General features: G+C 33.8%; 2 protein-coding genes across 9 annotated transcripts; one reads left to right on the top strand and one right to left on the bottom strand.

Annotated features, from left to right (window-relative positions):
- Positions 1–90: 90 nt before the first annotated feature.
- LOC8263602 lies at positions 91–13432 on the bottom strand. 7 transcript variants are annotated; one of them, XM_015728232.2, is made up of 8 exons: positions 12944–13431; positions 11896–11940; positions 11606–11735; positions 11134–11203; positions 11004–11052; positions 10582–10679; positions 1108–1246; positions 91–485 (listed from the first exon to the last, which is right to left on the bottom strand). In XM_015728232.2, exons 1-8 carry the CDS (start codon positions 13292–13294, stop codon positions 339–341), a joined length of 1029 nt encoding a protein of 342 aa, XP_015583718.1. In that variant the 5' UTR covers positions 13295–13431; the 3' UTR covers positions 91–338. The 7 variants fall into 7 exon arrangements, 6 of the variants coding, with proteins under 6 accessions (XP_015583718.1, XP_025015682.1, XP_015583720.1 ...); XR_001536302.2 differs by having other exon boundaries at positions 438–485; positions 1108–1194; positions 12944–13432; XM_025159914.2 differs by lacking the exon at positions 1108–1246 and having other exon boundaries at positions 12944–13432.
- A 4144-nt stretch (positions 13433–17576) lies between these two features.
- On the top strand, positions 17577–20148 carry LOC8263609 (transcription factor BEE 1). 2 transcript variants are annotated; one of them, XM_025159913.2, is made up of 6 exons: positions 17577–18064; positions 18179–18298; positions 18422–18487; positions 18594–18662; positions 18780–18857; positions 19566–20148. In XM_025159913.2, the coding sequence occupies exons 1-6, from the start codon at positions 17633–17635 to the stop codon at positions 19668–19670; spliced, it is 870 nt and encodes a 289-aa protein (XP_025015681.1). In that variant the 5' UTR covers positions 17577–17632; the 3' UTR covers positions 19671–20148. The 2 variants fall into 2 exon arrangements, with proteins under 2 accessions (XP_025015681.1, XP_002533944.2); XM_002533898.4 differs by having other exon boundaries at positions 19575–20147.
- Positions 20149–20409: the final 261 nt, after the last annotated feature.

The following is a 20409-nucleotide window of genomic DNA, read 5'->3' as shown; positions in this document are numbered from 1 at the left end:
GAAGTTTACCTTCTTTAAAAAGAAAAAAGAAAATGAGTCCTTAAGTGATGCTGATTTATCCATCATGCCTCGTTTATCCTAGACCGAGGAGATTCAACAAGAGGGCTAATCTTAGTTTTCACTCTCTCAAAAACTACAATTGGTTGTCTTTTGTAAACCATTTCCAATGCAGACTATTTTCGAATCGAGTAGAGACCATTAAAAACTCCAAAATTGCAATGCAAATCAGATTATACTACAGTTCAGTCCCAGTTTTCTCTTGTTCTTTTTGCCAGATGGACAAATCTGCAGAAAACTAACGTTATAAACCTGGAAGACCTTTCCAGTGAGGTTCGATCCTATCTGCTCAATCCATTTAACCACAATAGGATATGTTCTGCACCTTTTTCCCATGAACAATCTAGCATCATGTCGTGGGCAACACCTTCAACACAGATCGGTGACACGCCATATAATCTTCCAGTTTCTGCAAGTCCTTCTGCATCCTAAAATAAGCCAATCAAGAAGCAACTTAGTAAAAAGAAAACAATATTGAGAAATATGTCCAAATTTATGAAAATTACAATGCTCTACCGAAAATGGGATTGACAATTTTCTCATTCTGTGGCTGGAGGTTAACCTTTTGGTTACTTCTCTAATGGCTCTTGTGCCACTATTTACCAACTACATGCAGATAAAATGACAGCAAGAGGGACATATTCTCCTGTGCTTGGATGTGTACTGACATTTGTTCAGCCACAATCAACAGTAGGGTAAAGGAGGAGTATGTGAGTTTAAAATCCATTAATTGTTGGAATCTTATCACATAGGAGAATGATTGATTTATCTAGACTGTAACAGGAGGAAGGAAAGTTGGAAGAAAGTAGAACGAATGGAGGACCGTAGATTGACTAGCAGACTGGTTTCCTTTTGAACTTTTTTTTTTTAATTCTAGGCTTTCATTTGAAGATTACTTTTTTAAAAAGGTTGCATATTTTCAAATTCAGTACCTAACGAATATCTTTAAAAAAGTTTAAACTTTCTTGCCAAGAAAAATAAAGTAAGGATGAAATGTAAACTGCCAACAATATAGAAAGAAAAAGAAAAGGTTCTAGAAATTAAGATTACCACTATGAAGTCGTCCCTTGCACCAATCACAAGGGCTTCAATGGAAGATTTTGGCACTGAAGGAACTGGAAGTGATGCATTTAACTTCTGCAGATCAAACAATGGCATTCTTGAACTTTCTTTCATTAGCTCTTGGTAACTGAAAGAAACCACGACCAGCCAAGTTTTGACATGGAAAGGAAAACAAGCCTTTAATAAACCTTTAGGCAATTAAGAATGCCAGCTAAAGTTTTGAAACATATGCAAGGACACAAGTTTCTTGAGCTAAACATGGTAACACAAAATTGAATAAACCAACTAGCTGGCTGTATAGAAGTCAGCATGACTTAATTCTACTATCTTGTTGTACCTAAGGTGATTACTAGTTACTTTTCACAAGCAATACTTGAATGATATTAGTCAAATTAAACTTTTGAAATCAACAAACATAAAATTCCATAGGCGGGTAGCATAGTTTACAGCAAGGCGTGGGCAATGCATGGACAAGCTAGAAAATTGCACCTAAAATATCCAACCATAATATGCCCTCCTCAACAAGTATAAAATGTTTGCTAAGAGGGTATTTGGTTCAAAGGTTTGATGCCACTAATAGCTGTTCTTTTTACTAAATAGCTATATTAAAGCGTTTGATAAACACTTAAAAAGCAACAACTGATAATTGATTTAGTAGAGTTTTTTCTTATCAGCCGATAATTGATTTGATATTTTTTATTTATTTGAACATCATTATCTTTATTAAAATTTATTAATAATAATTTACTTTAAGTTGATCTCGAATAATTAAATTTTTACATTTTATAATAAATATTATTATTTTAAAATTATTATTAATAATTAATTAATTATAATATTTATAATTATGATATTTGAAATTAGAAACTTTTATTAGTAGAATTTTAAATTTAAATTTCTACTTTTAAAATAAATTTTGTAAATATTTTTAATAACAAATACAATTGAGCTAAAAAAAATTAACTATAATATTTTAAATTATTATAAGTTATTTTTATTAATTTGTATCATTGAATATAATATAATATAATATATTTAATGATAAATTATTTTCTTAATAGTCATTTAACATATCGATCTAAAGTCAAGCAACACTACTCATGAGCCAGCTGCTCTAGTCTTAGAAACTCTTGGATTTTCTCCATTTACTCATAAGCCCGAATTTGTTATTTGTCTTACTTGGGAGTTTACCTAAGCCCATGAAGCATGTGGTATGCAGCAAGAAAGGAGGAGACACATTAAGGCCAAGTTTTATTATGCTGTTTTATTATGCTTTGTTTTAGTTTGAATTTTATGCTTTTGTTTTAGTGTGCATTTTAATACTTTTGTTTTAGTTTGTTCGTAACTTATAAATAAAAGTATTAAGAGTGAGGTGTGTGAATAGGTGAGAAGTTCCTAAAACGTTCAGCCTTGAATGAAAGAATTAAAAGGGCTGATCTAATTAAGGAAACTTTCACATAGTGGGGGTTATGGTGTGCAAACGTTTTCAATGTTGTTTTAAGGCTGTTTAAAGCCAACTTTTTATATTCTTTTCTTATTTGTAAGTTTCTTATATATATAAGTTATGGAATGAGAAAAGGGGACAGTTGATTATCAAAGAAAACGTGTACTCTCTATTTTTTTGAGTTTGTCTTAATCAAAGAGTCTTTCTTGTTACTTTGAGTTTGTCTTAAGTGATAAAATTTGTGGTGGAACATTGAGTGAGTCTTATGTTCTTACCTAGAATTCCAATAGTCTTGAGTTAGTCTTGGATTGTTGGTGCAAAATTTTAGTTTGTGAATTCTTGAGTGAAATTAAGGGGTCCTTTTCAATCTAGTCTAAATACCTTTACAAGTTTTTTGTTGTGAGGTGTATTTGACTTAGATCATCTGGTATCAGAGCTTAGGAGAGGAGAATTTTCGTGACAAAACGAAAAACGGATTAAATTGGAGGGGCAGATTTGAACTGAAGATTACTCCCTCGTCCGAAAAGCTTTTGAGGAGTTTTCTTTCTTCAAACAGTTTCTTTTCTTATGAAATTGTTTGAATTTGTAAGCCTTGAGTCTCGAGGTCAATTTCTGTTTTTTTATTGGTTGCTTAAAGATTCGGCAGAATCATCTCTTGTAGTTATAATTAACTAGTAAAATAGTGAAATCATGGCTGGGAAGGAACTTGCTAGAATGTTACAGATCATCACACAAAAACTTGAGAATATGGAGAAATTTCAAGAGGAGAATGAGGAGTATAAAAAAAGGCAGGAAGTGAGGATGAATGCCATAGCTGATATGGCTTTACAAGCAACTAGAAAACTGAGTTTCCTTGAAAATGATGATAATACTGAAACTTCTGGCCCTAGGCAGAATGATGATGATAGAGGCCTTAAGATTGATCTACCAGATTTTGATGGTGGTCATGATAGTGAGTCTTTCCTTGATTGGGTAAGGCAAATTGAAACCGTATTTGAGTATAAAGGCTATAATGATAGGAGGAGGTTTAAACTGGCCATTTTAAAACTTAAAAGTCTTGCTGCCCTATGGTATGAAAATCTTAAGTCACAAAGAAGAAGGGAAGGGAAAAAGAAACTTGATTCGTGGGAGAGACGAAAGAAAAAAATGAAAGACAAATGGGTGAGTAAAGAATATGAACAAGAGCAGTACCTTAAGCTAACCCATCTTTCATAAGACAACATGAGTGTAGAGGAGTATGTGAAAGAATTTGAGAAATTGTGTTTGATTTGTGATTTGCATGAGAAAGAAACCTTTAAAATCGCAAGATTTATAAAGGGACTTTCTAAGGGAATTGGCAAGAAGGTGGAGGTTACTCACTACTCTACTTTCAATGATGTTTGCAAATTGGCCATGAAATATGAGATGCAATTGAAGGAAGAAAAGCCTAAGCCATCCTTTGGCTTCAAGAATCCTTCGAGATTTAACTCTTCTTACACTAAGGGGAGTACTTTTCAACACAAACCATCATCCTCTAATCCAAGTAAGTTTGACAAGGGGAAAGAAAAAGGTTGTAGTTTCTCAAAATGAATATGCTACAAGAAGAAAGTGTTTTAGATGTCATGGAAGGGGGCATATTGCATCCGAATGTCCTAGCAAAAATGTTCTGATCGCAACTCAATGTGATTTAATGGATGAGGAAGAGAAACTCTATCACTTCATTGTGGACGAGGATGAATGTGATAACTTCGACGATGAGTATGATGAGGATATACCACCAAAAAGTGAGAGCAACATGATTGGAGTTGTGAGGAGAATCTTGTATAGTGAGCCTAAGAGTGACTTAAGGCAAAGAAACAATCTGTTTCATACTAGATGCAAGGTTGGAAAGAAGACTTGTAATGTTATAGTTGATGGTGGTGATATGGAATCAGTTCAACAAGAGGTCCATCACACAGCTCAAGTGCAAGATAATAATGCTACGGTCCATGCCTTGCTAGTGCATGAAAATGCTAACCAAAGATCAGAATATTTCATGGAATTCTCATCAAAACAAACTTTTATCACTTGCCTTAATTGGATGGTTGAATAAAGGCTTGAAAAGGGAAATATTTGCTGCTCATTATGTTCAGCTTTTGCTATTCATAAAGGTGGACGTTTTTAGAGTTATTCCTTGTTTAATTTGCTGTTGGAATTTCAGTTTTAAGTGTGTAATAAAACCTTTGTAATCAGCCTTTAATACCTTTTGGGAAGAGTGAGTCTTCTTCTAGCTCTTCTAAACAACTTTCTTCTACTAATCCTTCAAAGTTTCAAAGTGGAAAATCTAGTTTTAAGCAAGAAGGATTCAAGAGGACTTGTTACAAGTGCCAAGAACGTGGGCATATTGCTAGTGAATGCCCAAAATGGAATATTCTCACAATTCACTAGAGTGAGGAGGATTCTTACGACTATGAATATGAAAGTAACGATGAAGATGTTGAGGAGTATGATGCGGAGGAAAATGACAACCCTCTTTGTGGAGTTGTTAGGAGAGTCTTACATTCCGAACCTCTCAAAGACATGCAGCAACGAGAGAACCTTTTCCATACAAGGTGCAAGGTTCTTGATAAGACATATGATATGATTGTTGATGGAGGATCATGCACGGATGTGGCATCCATAGAACTTGTAAGAAAGCTTAAGCTTCCTCTTCGAAATCATGCTAAGCCTTACAAATTGAATTGGTTGAATAATGAAACTGGTTTGAAGGTCAAGAAACAAGCTTTAGTTTCATTTGCAATTGGCAATTATCATGATGAACGTTGGTGTGATGTCTTGCCTATGAGTGCATGTCATATTTTGCTTGGTAGACCATGGCAATTTGATAGAAATGCTGTACATGATGGTGTTTCTAATATATATACGGTTACTACCACGGGTGGAAAAAAGATTAGATTGTTACCTTTGCCTCCTAAGGTTGAACCTATGGTGGAAAGGAGGCCTAATTTTCTGATTTCGAGGAAATAGTTCGGAAAAAAGTGTGCAATGGAGGGAGGAGGGTTTGTACTTCTTGTTAAACCCATTTCTAATGTTGTTTCCTATGCCACTAACTCTTTGTCTTTGAGTCATTTGCTTGAAGAATTTTCTGATGTATTTCCTAGTGATTGAGCATGCAATTGACTTAATCCCGGGAGCCCCATTGCCTAACAAAGCAGCCTATAGGTGCAATCCCGAGCAAGCTAAAGAGTTGCAAAGGCAAGTGGAAGAACTAATGGAGAAAGGTTATGTGCGTGAGAGCCTTAGTCCATGTGCTGTTCCGGCTCTCTTAGTGCCTAAGAAAGAAGGAACATGGAGAATGTGTATTGATAGTCGTGCAATCAATAACATAACTATCAAATATCGATTTCCTATGCCTAGGCTCCAAGATATGTTTGATGAATTGAGTGGTGCCAAAATTTTCAGCAAGATTGATTTGAAGAGTGGCTACCATCAAATGAGAATTTGAGAAGGTGATGAATGGAAGACAGCTTTCAAAACAAAACAAGGGTTGTATGAGTGGCTTGTCATGCCATTTGGACTTTGCAATGCCCCTAGTTCGTTCATGAGACTTATGAATGAGGTACTTCAACATTTTCTCAATAAGTTCATTGTTGTATACTTAGATGATATTTTAGTATATAGCAAATCTAAAAGTGAGCATATGTTGCATTTGAGAGATTTATTTGAAAAATTGAGAACTCACAAGTTGTATGGAAAAATGGAAAAATGTACTTTCATGTGTAATAGTATTTCTTTCCTAGGATACATTGTTTCTAATGAAGGGATACAGGTTGATCCGGAGAAAATGAAGGCCATTTCCACATGATTAGTTCAAAGGGATGTTCATGAAGTTAGGAGCTTTTATGGTCTTGCTTCTTTCTATAGAATCTTCATCAAGAACTTCCCAACAATTACAGCCCCGATGACGGAGTTAATGAAGAAAGGAGAGTTCAAATGGAGTGAAGCGGCCCAAAAATCCTTTGAAGAAGTCAAAACAAAATTATGCAATGCACCCATCCTTGCTCTTCCAGATTTTGACAAGCTTTTTGAAGTGGAATATGATGCAAGCGGTGTGGGTATTGAAGCTGTCCTTATTCAAGAGAAGCGTCCAGTTTGCTACTTTAGTGAGAAACAAAGTGGATCCAAGCTGAATTATTCTAACTATGGTCGTGAGTTCTATGCGATTGTTAGAGCTTTAGAACATTGGTCTCACTATCTAAGGCCAAAACCTTTTGTTCTTCATTCGGATCATGAGGCCTTGAAGTACATACATGGCCAACAAAAGCTGAATCATCGACATGCCAAGTGGGTAGAGTTCCTACAATCTTTCACTTTCCATTCGAAGTATAAGGAGGGAAGGAACAATGTTGTTGCGGATGCTCTCTCAATGAGACGTTACCTACTTGCTACTGTCCATACTCAAGTTCTAAGCTTTGAACATTTAAAAGGTTTATATGAGAATGATGAACACTTTGCTATTGTATTTCAAAAGCCTACTCAGGAGTTCATAGAGGTGGAATTGCTGGTCACTTTGGTGTTCACAAGACCATGGACATACTCAATGAACACTTTTATTGGCCACACATGATAAAAGACGTGACTCATGTGGTGGAGAGATATTCTACTTGTCAAAAGTCCAAGAGTACCTTCCATAAAGGTCTCTACCATCCCTTACCCGTCCTTGATGCCCCTTAGGAAAGTGTAAGTATGGACTTATTGTGGGGCTTCCAAAGACTCAAAGGGGAAAGGGTAGCATCATGGTGGTGGTTGATCGATTTTCAAAGATGGCTCACTTTGTTGCGTGCCATAAGACAGATGATGCATCCAAAATTGCTGACTTGTATTTTCGTGAGATCATTCATTTGCATGGTGTTCCAAGATCAATTGTTTCAGATAGGGATTCTAAATTCCTAAGTGACTTTTGGAGAATTTTATGGAAGTTGGTAGGTACTAAACTTCTTTTTAGTACTTCTCATCATCCTCAAACTGATGGCCAAACAGAAGTGACTAATAGAACACTTGGATCTTTGTTGCGTGGACTAGTGAGTAAAACATAAAAAGATTAGGATATCAAGTTGGCACATGCTGAATTTGCCTATAATAGATCACCTTCTTCAACTACAAGTCGTGCTCCTTTTGAGGTGGTCTATGAGGTTAATCCTCTTCTTCCTGTTGAACTTGTTCCATTGCCAAGAAAGGACTTAGTCCATGTTGATTCAAAGAAAAGATGGGAAGCATTTCAGAAAACATGTACTCAAGTTAAGGAGAAAATTGAAGCAACGAATGCAGTTTACAAGGCAAGAGCTAACAAGAGAAGAAAACAGCCTACCTTTGCTAAGGGTGATCTAGTGTGGTTACATTTGAGGAAGGAACGTTTTCCTAATCTTAGGAAAAACAAACTCATGTCTAGGTCAGATGGTCTATTTCGTGTGTTAGAAAAGATTGGAGAAAGTGCTTACAAACTTGAACTTCCAAATGAGTATGGTGGTGTAAGTGCAACTTTCAATGTGGAGGATTTAACTCCATACCTTGATAATGAAAGGTATCTACGGTCCATGCCTTGATAGTGCATGAAAATGCTAAGCAAAGATCAGAATATTTCATGGGATTCTCATCAAAACAAACCTTTATCACTTGCCTTAATTGGATGGTTGAATAAAGGCTTGAAAAGGGGAATATTTGCTGCTCATTATGTTCAGTTTTTGCTATTCATAAAGGTGGACGTTTTTGGAGTTAGTCCTTGTTTAATTTATTGTTGGAATTTCAGTTTTAAGTGTGTAATAAAACCTTTGTAATCAGCCTTTAATAGCTGTTACAAAGATTTTCTTTATTTAGCACTTTTATTTGCTGTTTAATTAGGGATGTTATAAGGGAATGTTAATCCTTGTGGCTGATGAGTTTTTAGGAGGAAGTTGAAGAATTTATCTATGACATGTAACTCTTCTAGTGGTTGAGTTTAAATAGAACTCATGGCCAAGTATTATAGGCATTGAGAGTTGAAAACAAATCTGATTTTTTTGTGAAATTATTCTAAGTGTTTTACTTTGTGTTTACACGCCCTTTTGCTCTTACTACTTAGTGTCTTGTTCTTTTATTTGTTCCCTACCATTCAAAGTACTCAAACTCATTCCAAAAACGATCCTATTCCTTTTCCACATCAGGTGGTGCCCAAACAGATGTGATCTCATCCGAAGCTGTGAGTAAGTTGAAGCTTCAAACCAGGGATCATAATGAGCCTTATAAGCTGAATTGGTTGAATGATGAAACTGGGGTTCGAGTCAAGAAGCAAGCCTTGGTTGCCTACTCCATAGGTGGGTCTGAAGATGAAAGATGGTGTGATATTCTTCCAATGGATGCATGTCACTTACTTCTTGGGAGACCTTGGCAGTTTGACCATGATACGGAGCACAAAGGTAAATCAAATGTATATGTTGTAACTACCAAAGAAGGCAGAAAAGTTAGATTGTTGCCTTTACCTCCCAAAGTTGCTAAGAAAGAAAAAAAAGAAAAGCAACTTCCTTGTAACTTGTAATGAATTTGAAAATTTAATGGAAGAAAATGGGGGTGGGTATGCTTTGGTTGTAAGGGCCAAAGAAGAAAAGGGTACTTATTATGATAACTCATCATCCCTTAATGAGTTATTAGAAGAGTACAAAAATGTTTTTCCGAATGACTTACCAAAAGGCCTTCCACCAGTTAGAGGCATTGAGCATGCCATCGATTTGATTCCGAGGGCATCCTTACCCAACAAGGCAGCCCATAGATGCAATCCGGAAGAAAGTAAGGAACTTCAAAGGCAAATCGATGAATTAATTCAAAGGGGCTATGTGAGAGAGAGCATGAGTCCATTTGCCGTTCTCGCTCTCTTAGTACCAAAAAAAGATGGTACTTGGAGAATGTGTGTTGATAGCCATTCCATAAACAATATCACAATCAAATATAGATTCCCTATGCCTAGATTGCAAGACATGCTAGATGAGTTGAGTGGTGCCTTATCTTTTCCAAAATAGATTTAAGGAGTGGATACCACCAAATGAGAATTAGGGAAGAAGATGAGTGGAAGACGACCTTCAAAACAAAACAAGGGTTATACGAGTGGTTAGTGATGCCATTCGGGCTTTGCAACGCCCCAAGCTCTTTTATGAGATTGATGAACGAAGTTCTCCATCCTTTTCAATCTAGTCTAAATACCTTTACAAGTTTTCTGTTGTGAGGTGTATTTGACTTAGATCACATACTAACAACAATAACTAATAAAATTTTACTAAAGGTATAATTTATCAGCCATCAGCCATCAGCTACCAGCTGCATTGATCAGCCGAACCAGACAAGCCCTAAGTTCAATCATGATTTATCCTGTTTGTGTACTAAAGAACAATATGGATGATTTTCTAGTTTGCCACACTACATAGCTAGTTCTATGACATGATGTGATGAAACAGAGAAGAAAAGATTGGTTGGTGTTATAAAAAGTGAAAATATCACCTATAAGATACTAATAACTAAGCTACAAGCAACTAGCTAATGGTGTACTATCATTGCATATCTGATATCAGCATGTGTTCATCAGCAGTTTCAATATACATGCATCATTAGCTAAAAAGCTGCAACTTTTCGAAACAGTAATTCAGTGAAAGCAAAATAGAGATTCGTTATAAAATTATAACTTCAGAATTCACCTTCTTCAACTTCTTTATATATGAGTACATACCAGATCAAGATTAAAGTGATTCTAGAAAGTGCCATGATCTAACTAAGTCATGTCTAAAGTCCAAACTATGAATTTTAATTTCAAATTTATATGTTGAGCTTCATTTTAGATCTGATAGCATGAGTTTGGGTTTTGTAATGAATGCCAACTTGCGACGCTGTATCGCTCAATTTTCTTATGAAAGAGCACATTATTAGCCCATGAACAATCTTAGCCGCATTAATATTTTTTTCCATTTTCATTTCTTATCTGAAACAAAAGAAGGAATTCGAATGCCTGTGACCATAGTTAAAGCGCACATTAAACTAACCGCATCACCAGATGGTCCTCCATTGCTGATGTGAAAAAGGTTTCCTTACAAAGAGAAAGATCAGTTTGAAAAGCCTTGGCTGCCAAGCTGAGTGTGACCTGCTCATATTTCAAATGAATCATCCTTCAGGCATAAGTAAATCCAAAGCAAGGAAAGGAAGGCTTTTTCTTCAAGCTTAACACTTCAAACAAGATGAAGAGGAGAACATTAGAAATGAAGTGAAGGAAGATAGTTAAGGATATCAATTTCAAAATGACAAAAATTACCCCAATAGCACACAAAGCTTGCAAATTCTGCAACTTACTACAGATGAGAGAAAGGCATCAAGAAGTTTCTTTTGAAACATAAAATCCATTCTGAAGAGACTCAAAAATTCACAAAGCCAGTTTTTGAGTTTTTCACTCAGAACCTAATGCGCATACCTTAAAAGCAGCAATAGGCTTGGAAAAGAGATAGCGCCACACTAACCCACTGCATAGAGAAAACAAAATTTCACCTATGGCTAGTTTCAATCCCAAGGAACAATATATCCATAGCTATTCTTGGAGTTACCTATTGCCTGAAGGAGGTACAGAACAGACCAGGACAGCTCCGGTAAGATCAGGGTACAACTTCTTCATTTCTAGAATTGAGTTGAATGAGAATAATCACAAAGTCAATCAAGTTGAAGAAGTACATTTTCAAATAAAACAAAATCAATCCAAGATTACATTGATAAGTATTACAGAATAATTCAACCTAAAAGCTAAAGCTTTGTAGCTGGGGGTCCAAAAATTGGTCTATATCTATAAGAAAGAGATTTGCATCTCACAGCTGACACCTCCAGGTTTGTCTTTTTCCAAAGAAATGAAAAAATGAAACATGACTAACATTATGTTGGTTCTCAACTGAAAACAAATTATAGAAGCATTTCCATACATTTAAGCTAATAATAGATCCATCCTTTTGATGTGAAGGATATAAGATTTGTAGTGAAGATAACTAGTATATGACAGTTACCTCAAAATAGGAGGGCGGAGATTACCTATAAATTTTTCATTTCTAATATTTGCAATGTAATATTGAATAATCAGGCCTCCAAATGAATGTCCAAGCAACACTGGTGGTAACTCGAGGTTTTTTTGGATGAAGTCAGCAATATCACCTGCATGTGTCTACTGCAGAATTTGAAAGTGAACAGGATATAAGACTAATTTGAGCATTTTTATATCTAAGTAAAAGGAGAGAAATGCTTAAGAGATATAGTTGAAGTAGGAAAGAACTACTAAAATGAGCCTCAAAAGGGTTTATCATCTAGTGGAGAGCTAAGAATACCTGTAGAGTCCCAGCAACAGAACCAGTAGGACCATCACTCTCACCCTGTAAAAAAGCAAGTACATTATATCAGTGACATTGGCAACTTAAATAATTTAGTACTCTACTCCATCTTGGTTCCACAACATAATCTTGAAATGTCAATGATGACATGCAATGTTTTTAAAGCAACAAATGGTATGAATTCATGTCTCCAAGGAAAAGAAGAAAAAGTAAAAAAAAAATGGCAAAAGAATAAATGTAAAATTTATTTCTATTTTGACAAAAGAACAAGACTTTATTAAGGAAAATGGGCACAATTGAAGTATGCCAAAACAAACTTATTGTTCTAAATTAAAGTGAAGTAGGGAAATGAAGACACTTCCTTTGTTTGGTTGGAAGTTATTGCAACCTTATTTGGAAGGATTGCCTCTCTTCCAAACCTAGCAAAAACTTTCTTCTAAGCAGTAGATGAAATTAAAAATAATGGTTAAAGATTAGTGATTTTATATCAAATTGATTATGCATTTTTCAGTAGAAAACTATTAAAAAAAAAAAATTGATCTTCTAACAACTGGGGAAAAAACAAGCTATACCTTGTATCCATAATTTCATTTTACATGAGTAAAGAAGAAAGCCTTAATGTGCACTAGCTGATAGATAAAACTAGATATTAATGACTACAGACGCATAATCAATAATTAGGATAGCACATTTCCAAAGCCTTCAGAAGAAAGTTGACCCTTTTTTTACCTATTAAACAAGTGCGAAAAGAATAATAATTTACTTCTCGATCCTAATCGTTTATAAGGTTCAGGTTTATACTCAGCAGAAACTTATCTCGAAGTCTATACAGCCTGATTTACTTTGTTCTTTCATACACTGAAAACAACAAGAAATGAGATTTTACCAATAAATTGAGAACAAGAAAATTTCTGTTGAAAGATTGAACTAGACCAACTTACTAATTAATAGTATCAATTAAATTATAAAAACTGGAGCAAATTAACATCAAGTGCAATGCAATGTGCAAATGAAACCTAGTACATACAAAGAGAAATGACCTGACCTGACCCAACAAGCTAAGAGCATAGCAATCATAGCCAAAGCTTGAAAAGAAAGGCAACCAATGCTCAGCCCAGCACCAAGCTGCATGATAGCTTCCATGAACAAAAACAAGAGGTGGGTTTTCACTTTCACTGCTTCTCTTATCTGGATCTTTATTACACTTCTGCTCAATCACCTCCATGTTCAGTCCAGAAGGCAGCTGGTGGAAAAGACGGGTTTGCCCATGTTTTAACTCGTAAGGAACCCGCATTTTCGGGGAGTTGTTGAGAACAGCAAGGGGCTTAATGGTCCTTTTAGAGGCTGAGAGGTTTGGCTTGAAGAGGGAAAGAAGAGAAGAAGCTGCCATTGCCATCAAGTGTCAAAATCAGCTACCTTACCCAGTCTCACTCAGATAATTACCTTGATTTTTTCCAACTTTTTACTTCTCTAAAAGCTTTTTACATAGAAACAGTGAAAGCTTAGAAATGTCGTAATCAGGCAAAAGTGTAAAAGCCTCTTCAAATATCTGGGTAAAGCTAATTAAACATCTATATTCTTTTCATCTCAATTACACCCTAAATCTTTCCAAAAAAGTTCAATTGAACCCAAATTGCTATCACCGTTAACTTCTTCGTCAAATGTGGGCAATTAAATTTGAATCCAATACATGAGGAAGTATGGATATACTTTTCCTAATTACAAGTATAAATAAAAGTAAATTAAATTCCCAAGTATTACTTTTAATAAAAAAGTTTACACCTAATAATATATACCATCATCATGACTTACCATTGCTTCTCCGTCACCGTCATCGCACCATCGCTTAGCCTCCATCGCCACCTATCGAACCTAGAATCTATCGCCATTGTCACCTCCGTCAAATTCAAAGTCCAACATTACGTACTTTTGCAAAACCAATTTTTAGATTTTTTTTAAAAGTAAAATAAAATTAATAAATGATATTAATTGATTAAATTTATATTTCTTTTAATCTACATATAAATGAAAAATGGATTATCTTTTAGAGACGCAAGGAGTAGATATTTGATTGGCTTTCTCCAAATAATTGAAGAACTTTCTTATGCCTTTTTCTATCATATTTTTATTTAATTGTTTGTTTACTTTAATTAATCATCATACATTTCAAGTTTGAAGCCTTATAAATTGAAAGAGATTGAAGGCACTTTTAGGTTATAATAGCACTAGCAAATGATTTGTCGTTTGTAATAGCTAATGCTTGTTCCGTTATTTGCATGGGAAGGAATTGTCTCCGCATAAAAATCATAATTTCTGCGGCTATATTCGGTATAAAGAAATGGAACATTATCTAATTAATTAAATAATATAATTAAAAAAATTAAAAAAAAATATAATACATTCATCGTCCTGTTAGAATATTTTTAAATAATTTTTATATAAATTAAATTTTTTATTATAAAAAACTATTTAATAAAATAAAATCCCAACGAATCTTTTATTTTTTAAATATAAAATAAAAATTAAATTTAGTTCTTTATATTTGAAAAGTCAAATTTATTCTTTATTTTTATTATAATTAAAAGATTATAGTTCTTATATATTTTATTAATTGATATTCAGTATTTCTAAATATTTTTTCTTTAAAAAATATTTTTTTCGTTTTTAGTAAAAAAAATTAAAAAATTAAAATTTATTGGATAAAGTAAAATAAAAATAAAAATAAAGAGAGCATTGACTAAAAAGGAATTTCTAATTTTTACAAAGAAATATATTTTTTATTAAATAAAAAATGCTCTTACTATACTTAATTATAATATAAAAATTATAGTTTTTATTTTAAAATTTAATTTATTTATAATAGTTGATAAAGAAATAAAATATTAAAATAAATTATGTAAAAATAATATTATAATTAATTTTTAAAATATCACCGGTTTCTGGATTCGGCTGTGATCGTTGAAAATCAGTCATCAATATCCTGATCGAAATTTAATGGCCGGTTACCAAGATTTGGTCACCGATCGTCAATAGTGGTAGTTGAAGATGCTTAAATTATACTGATAAAAATTGAGAATCAAACCTAACTCGTAGTTACAAGTTAGCAGACGTTCAAACAGCACTTTCGCTAATAATTCAGTAATTCTAGTATATACTTAGCTTTAAAAGTGATAGTGCTTAAATGAATTTCTGATACCATATACTGTTGATTCTTCTGTCTGGTGACATGATTATATGGGAGTCCATCTTGTCTTTCTGGATCAGAAATCAATTTTTTGGGGAGCAGGATCCTGGTTTATTCTGGTACTCTAACCTATCAGTAAACTGCTGGCTGCTAAGAACCATATCTGCAGCATTGCTCAGACTTTCAACCACTCTTAATCAGGATAGAATTTTCCAAGGCTTAGTTTAGTAATGCCGGTTTTGTTCTGAAGCAAAAAGAACTATGGCAAGCCTCGTTGTAAAAGAATCCACTAAGAGGAGCATACATCATTCAATGCTAAACAGCACTTTTACAGATAACATCCGTATTTAGCAGATGGCAACTTCCTTTTCTTGATCTTAATTTGCATAGAAATGAAATTCAGGAACTAGGGTCCTAGCTGAACCGAGTCCTTATATAGCGTCTTCAACTCCTCGATAAAGAGAAACATGACCAACAGTAGTTCAACTTCAAACATATATACAAAAAATTTATATTTTTTTCTAATATTTCTTACTATTAGATAGTGTTCATAAATCTCATAATAGGTATCCAAAGACTCATAGTGAACTTTAAAGGGAGCTTCTCTTGAAGCAATAGCGTATTGATGTAGTTGCCACCGGAGCCCCAGAGGACTATTTAAATATGTTCTTTTCCGATAAGACACCAGTTGCATCAAAATAATAGAAAGAAAGAAAAGGAAAGCATATATATGGGTAACATCCATATTTAGTACATAAGAGATGGACAGGACTTTCACCCAGTTCAGCTCTTTAAGTTTTTAATTCTGTCGACAATAGGAAAAGGAAACATAAGAGTTGAGAACAGTGACATTTCAGTCTAGTAGTGGCCAGTAGGATTCTCAAGCTGGACAAAATGGATTGTGCTATTTCTTAAAATGAAGGGTTTGATTTTTCTTGAATTCTTTCTAAGGTCAGGTACAATGTCTCTCTGCCCATCCTGTGGGGTCTTCCAAACTCCCAACCTAGGCGCAAAAGAGTGATTATATAAGTGAGAAGGTGCTGGCCTGGCCTCAAAATTCTATAGAAACTCGGGAACCATTACTGTCACCAACTCAAATTAGGTCTGCTCCATTTTTTATCAACATTTCAGCATTTTATTATTGAGGTAAGGTTCTCAGGGCCTTTTATGAGTGCGAAAACAATGTAACAACTCCATATTATTGTAATCACTATTTTCCAGGAGTTTGTCATAAAAATTCCAAAATGCTTTAGAAGAATGGAAAGAACAGTTTGAAATTACCGCAACAGCATGTAAAAGGGTGTGTTTCTTTTGATGAGAACTTAATTCCAAGCACGAAAAAATGCCAGCCGAATAACTGAGAAGTATATCTTCTGTTTTATGTGGTTCGGATTCTGCAGAGTGGTTCAGACACAACTTTTTTTTGGCTTTCTTTCACTTCCTACGACAATAGCACCATTTAACAGAATTATTGGTTCAGTTCTGCAGTACATACAGTGTTTCCACTGTAGAAAAGAAGTGTTGCTAGATACTTCTACTTCAAAATTCTGTGTATTATCTGGATGTCTCCTTAGCGCTTGTTGTTATCAGCCTGTCCGTTTCTTTGGCACAAATCTTTCTATTGCTGATACGTGACCTCTTTTCATCCATATATGTAACTCACAGTTGTTATATAAAATTATAAATGCCCATCTCTTTCTGCAGTTTACTGAACTATTGCTAGCTTTCTGTAAAATAAAATGCATTGGCATGCTTGTATGCACCAAGCACAACAAGAATCTCTTGAGGGATCATAACAATTTCCACTTACTAATTATAAATCATTTTTTTAGGAGCTAGGACTTAGGACCCCTTTCTGGTATGATTAACTCTAGCAAGAGATGCATCGTACTTGGGCGAATAACGGATTAAGGGTCACTAAAACAAGTCAATTATGTAGGAATTTTGGTGCCAAATTATGGGCAAATCATGTGAAGAAGTTTTGTTCCTTTTGTGAAAAAAAAGATTCTGCTACTAATCTGCTATCGAACTTCTCTTGAAACTTTTTATCGTTTGTAATGAGCAGCCAAAAAAACGAAAAAGAGAAAAAAACAGATGACTTGAACTTGGAATTTCTTTTATCTTATCTTCCACTTTACAGTCCTTAGCTTTACTATCTCCTCCTTTCTTTGTTTTTAGCAAAGTAAAAAAGATGTATATTATATACTTTATTTGCTCTAAAATTACAAGGGTCCCACACTACTGGATATATGTATATCCTTTACATGGACCTACCAAAGAAATTCAGCTTCAGAAAATGAAATTCCCACCTGGAAATCTCATGCTTTCAATTTTTTTCCTTTGTTTTTTCCTTAACTGTAAAAAAAATTAAATGACATTAATGTAAGCCAAAATACCCAAGTTATTATTAGTTTGTTAATTAATAAAATTATTAAATTGTTTTAATAATAACATTTTTTGTTACCTTATAAATTCTATTCTTAATTTCTCTTTTCTTGTAAACCAACACTAAGGGTCTCCAAGAAGCAGTCTACCTTCAAATATATTTTCATGGCTGAGTTTACAGAATATTTGCAGAGGCTTAGACCTTCTCGATCTTTTACAGAAATGGGAATGAATATGAACATGCATATGTTGAAGCAGCCTCAGCATCTTCCAGAACTAAATCCAAGCTCAAGCCTAGATACTTTTGGTGTTGCTGACTTCTCTGTAGACTCATTCTTGGCCCACCAACAACAACCTGAATTTCCAGTTTCAAACTATGGTCAGAATAATAGCACTATCAATAATCTTTCAAGCAGTACTTTCCATCCTGACATGTTGAATTCATCAGCAGCACCACCAATTGTTCATACTGTCGACTCGAGTCAATATGTTATCTTCCGTGACAGCAAGAAGAGAAAAGTAGAGGCACAATCAACTAGCAGTTCCAAGAATGTTTCTCCTACAACCTCTACTACTACTAATACAAAGCAAAAGAATGTAAGTGAATCTGTCTGTTTCTTGAATTTTTTTTTTCTTGAAATTTCTGATTTGAACTTCCAATCTTTATTTTAACTTTTATGTGATTAATTCTTGATCTTGTTATGTGCACAGAACTTAGGCAGAGATAAGAAAGGGAAGAACAAAGAGAAAGAAGTGGAAAAGGCAGAAGAAGTTATTCATGTTAGAGCAAAGAGAGGCCAAGCTACTGATAGTCATAGTATAGCAGAAAGGGTAAGTGTTGCATTATCTATTGGTTTTGGACTAATTAGTTTATTAGCTTTGTGTTGTAGTGACATGGTTATAGTAATGGAGAGACCAATTTTACTGTAACTAATGCTTTTAATGGTTCAACAGGTCAGAAGAGAGAAAATTAATAACAAGTTGAGATGCTTGCAAGACCTTGTTCCAGGATGCCACAAGGTAGAGAGAAACATAAGTTTTACAGACAAAATCTGCATGTTTTGTACTGATATTTTGTTTATGGAAAAATTTAAACAAATGTTGATAGGGGTTTATGAATTTGCAGTCGATGGGAATGGCAGTTATGCTAGAGGAGATAATCAATTATGTTCATTCATTGCAGAATCAGGTTGAGGTAAAGTCTGAGAATTAATCTGCTACATGACATTTTGATAGAAATATTTGCTTTTTTATTAGAGGTTTACCCACTAACATGATTTGGAATAACTGAAGTTAATTTTTGAAATCACAGTTCCTGTCCATGGAGCTTGCTGCAGCCAGTTGTTCTTATGACCTGAACTTGGAAACAGAATCTTCTAAAAAGGCTCAGGTGCTTTTCCAATATATTTCTCAAACTATTTTTTTTATTCTCCCTTCAAAAAGAAAAGAAAGAAATTGGAAAAAAGAAAAGAAAAGAAAAAAGAACATAAATAATAATATTAAAAAAAAAAAAAAAACACTTGTAAAATCTTGAGTCCTTACTAGGCTGCCTTATTTTGTTTGCCTAAGCTATTACAAGATATGGTCAACAGATTTCTTTTTTCTTTTCTTTTTTTGAACATATCATATCATTAGCATAAAAAAATAAAAAGAAATCAAATCAAATAATATAAAAATTAATATATATAAGAAAAGAAAAACACAGCACTTATAACAAGCAACCCTTTCGCAACCAAAACACAAAGATAAGTTCAATATGTGATGGACATGCCATTTCATGTATAAATGCATTGTATCTCAGCTCTAACTAATGCATTTATGTATAAATACCTTTGTTAAATAAAGTCCCAATCCTATAACCATATATTACAATTAAAGAACCAATTATATATTTCTGAGTGAATGAGTAGAAACAACCAGATACACATCATCTCTTTTCTTTTTATTTGAATTCCACATAAATAATATAAACGTCACAGATATGTCAATCTAGTTGAGATATCTTAATGGATTGTCTGATATTCGATCTTCAACTTTTTACTTCAATTTTCTACTAAAGAAAACATAAATTATTGATTGGCAAGTGTTAAATTAATAGATTTTGCAGGTAACGAGTTCAGCCGGGACACAGGAGACACAAAAATGGTTGAGAGAACGATATGGAGACCTAGGCTGCTGCTACCAATCCACATGGTCCATTTGACTCCATTTTTGGCCATTACTCTTTTGTTCCTACAAAAGCACATGATTATGCTTCCCATCTCTTTACTTTCTTTCTTTCTTTTTTTGTTTTTCTTCTTTGCCTAATGATATTTCGATTACTTCACAAAAAGGTTCAGAAACAAAGTACAAGAAAGGAAAAAATTATACATATAAATATTTCTGTTTATTTGTCCAATTTTAAGAGCTATAATTTTTTGGAAAACAAAAAAAGAAAGAAAGAAAACCTTGTAGCTTATTCCAATTTGACTGGAGTACTTTGTGGCTTCCAGTGTCTTGTACATGTGATTTGATGCTGACCTGTCGGCAAGGGCTACCACTTGAAAAAGAAAATGAAGAAGAAAAGTAAAGCAGAGAATTGGGCTTGGATAGCTCTTGACTACTCATGTATGCTTTCATATATTTTCAGGGTATAAAATTGGATGAATTTGTGACCCCATTTATAATTTAATTCTAATTATTAATTAAATTTTTAAAATTTTATGTAATTGTTTTAAGATTTTAAAATAAATCTTCAACCTTTTAATTTATTATATTATTTCTTTAAAGGTATAGCCTTTTTGTATTATAAAACTTTAAAAATTATCATCAAATGTATTTGAAAACAAATTAAAAATATCAGTATTAAATTTAAAATTTTAAAATAATTAAATAAAAAATTATTAAAAAATATGAAATTGAGAATTTATTTGATAATTAGACATATTATTTATGGGTGATTA

The sequence above is a fragment of the Ricinus communis genome, chromosome 5 (genome assembly GCF_019578655.1).
Source record: "Ricinus communis isolate WT05 ecotype wild-type chromosome 5, ASM1957865v1, whole genome shotgun sequence".
Classification (NCBI taxonomy): Eukaryota; Viridiplantae; Streptophyta; class Magnoliopsida; order Malpighiales; family Euphorbiaceae; genus Ricinus; species Ricinus communis.
This window is presented reverse-complemented; position numbering and strand designations above follow the sequence as displayed.

Excerpts from the sequence above, each read along its gene's own strand:
- LOC8263602 (XM_015728232.2), bottom strand. The coding sequence starts at position 13,294 with ATGGCAATGGCAGCTTCTTCTCTTCTTTCCCTCTTCAAGCCAAACCTC. Across the intron at positions 11,204-11,605 it reads TAGAAATGAAAAATTTATAG|AAATGAAGAAGTTGTACCCT; the intron begins GTAATCTCCGCC and ends ACTCAATTCTAG. Across the intron at positions 10,680-11,003 it reads AGCCTATTGCTGCTTTTAAG|GTCACACTCAGCTTGGCAGC; the intron begins GTATGCGCATTA and ends AAATATGAGCAG.
- LOC8263609 (XM_025159913.2), top strand. The coding sequence starts at position 17,633 with ATGGCTGAGTTTACAGAATATTTGCAGAGGCTTAGACCTTCTCGATCT. Across the intron at positions 18,065-18,178 it reads CTAATACAAAGCAAAAGAAT|AACTTAGGCAGAGATAAGAA; the intron begins GTAAGTGAATCT and ends TTATGTGCACAG. Across the intron at positions 18,858-19,565 it reads AATCTTCTAAAAAGGCTCAG|ATTTTGCAGGTAACGAGTTC; the intron begins GTGCTTTTCCAA and ends TTAAATTAATAG.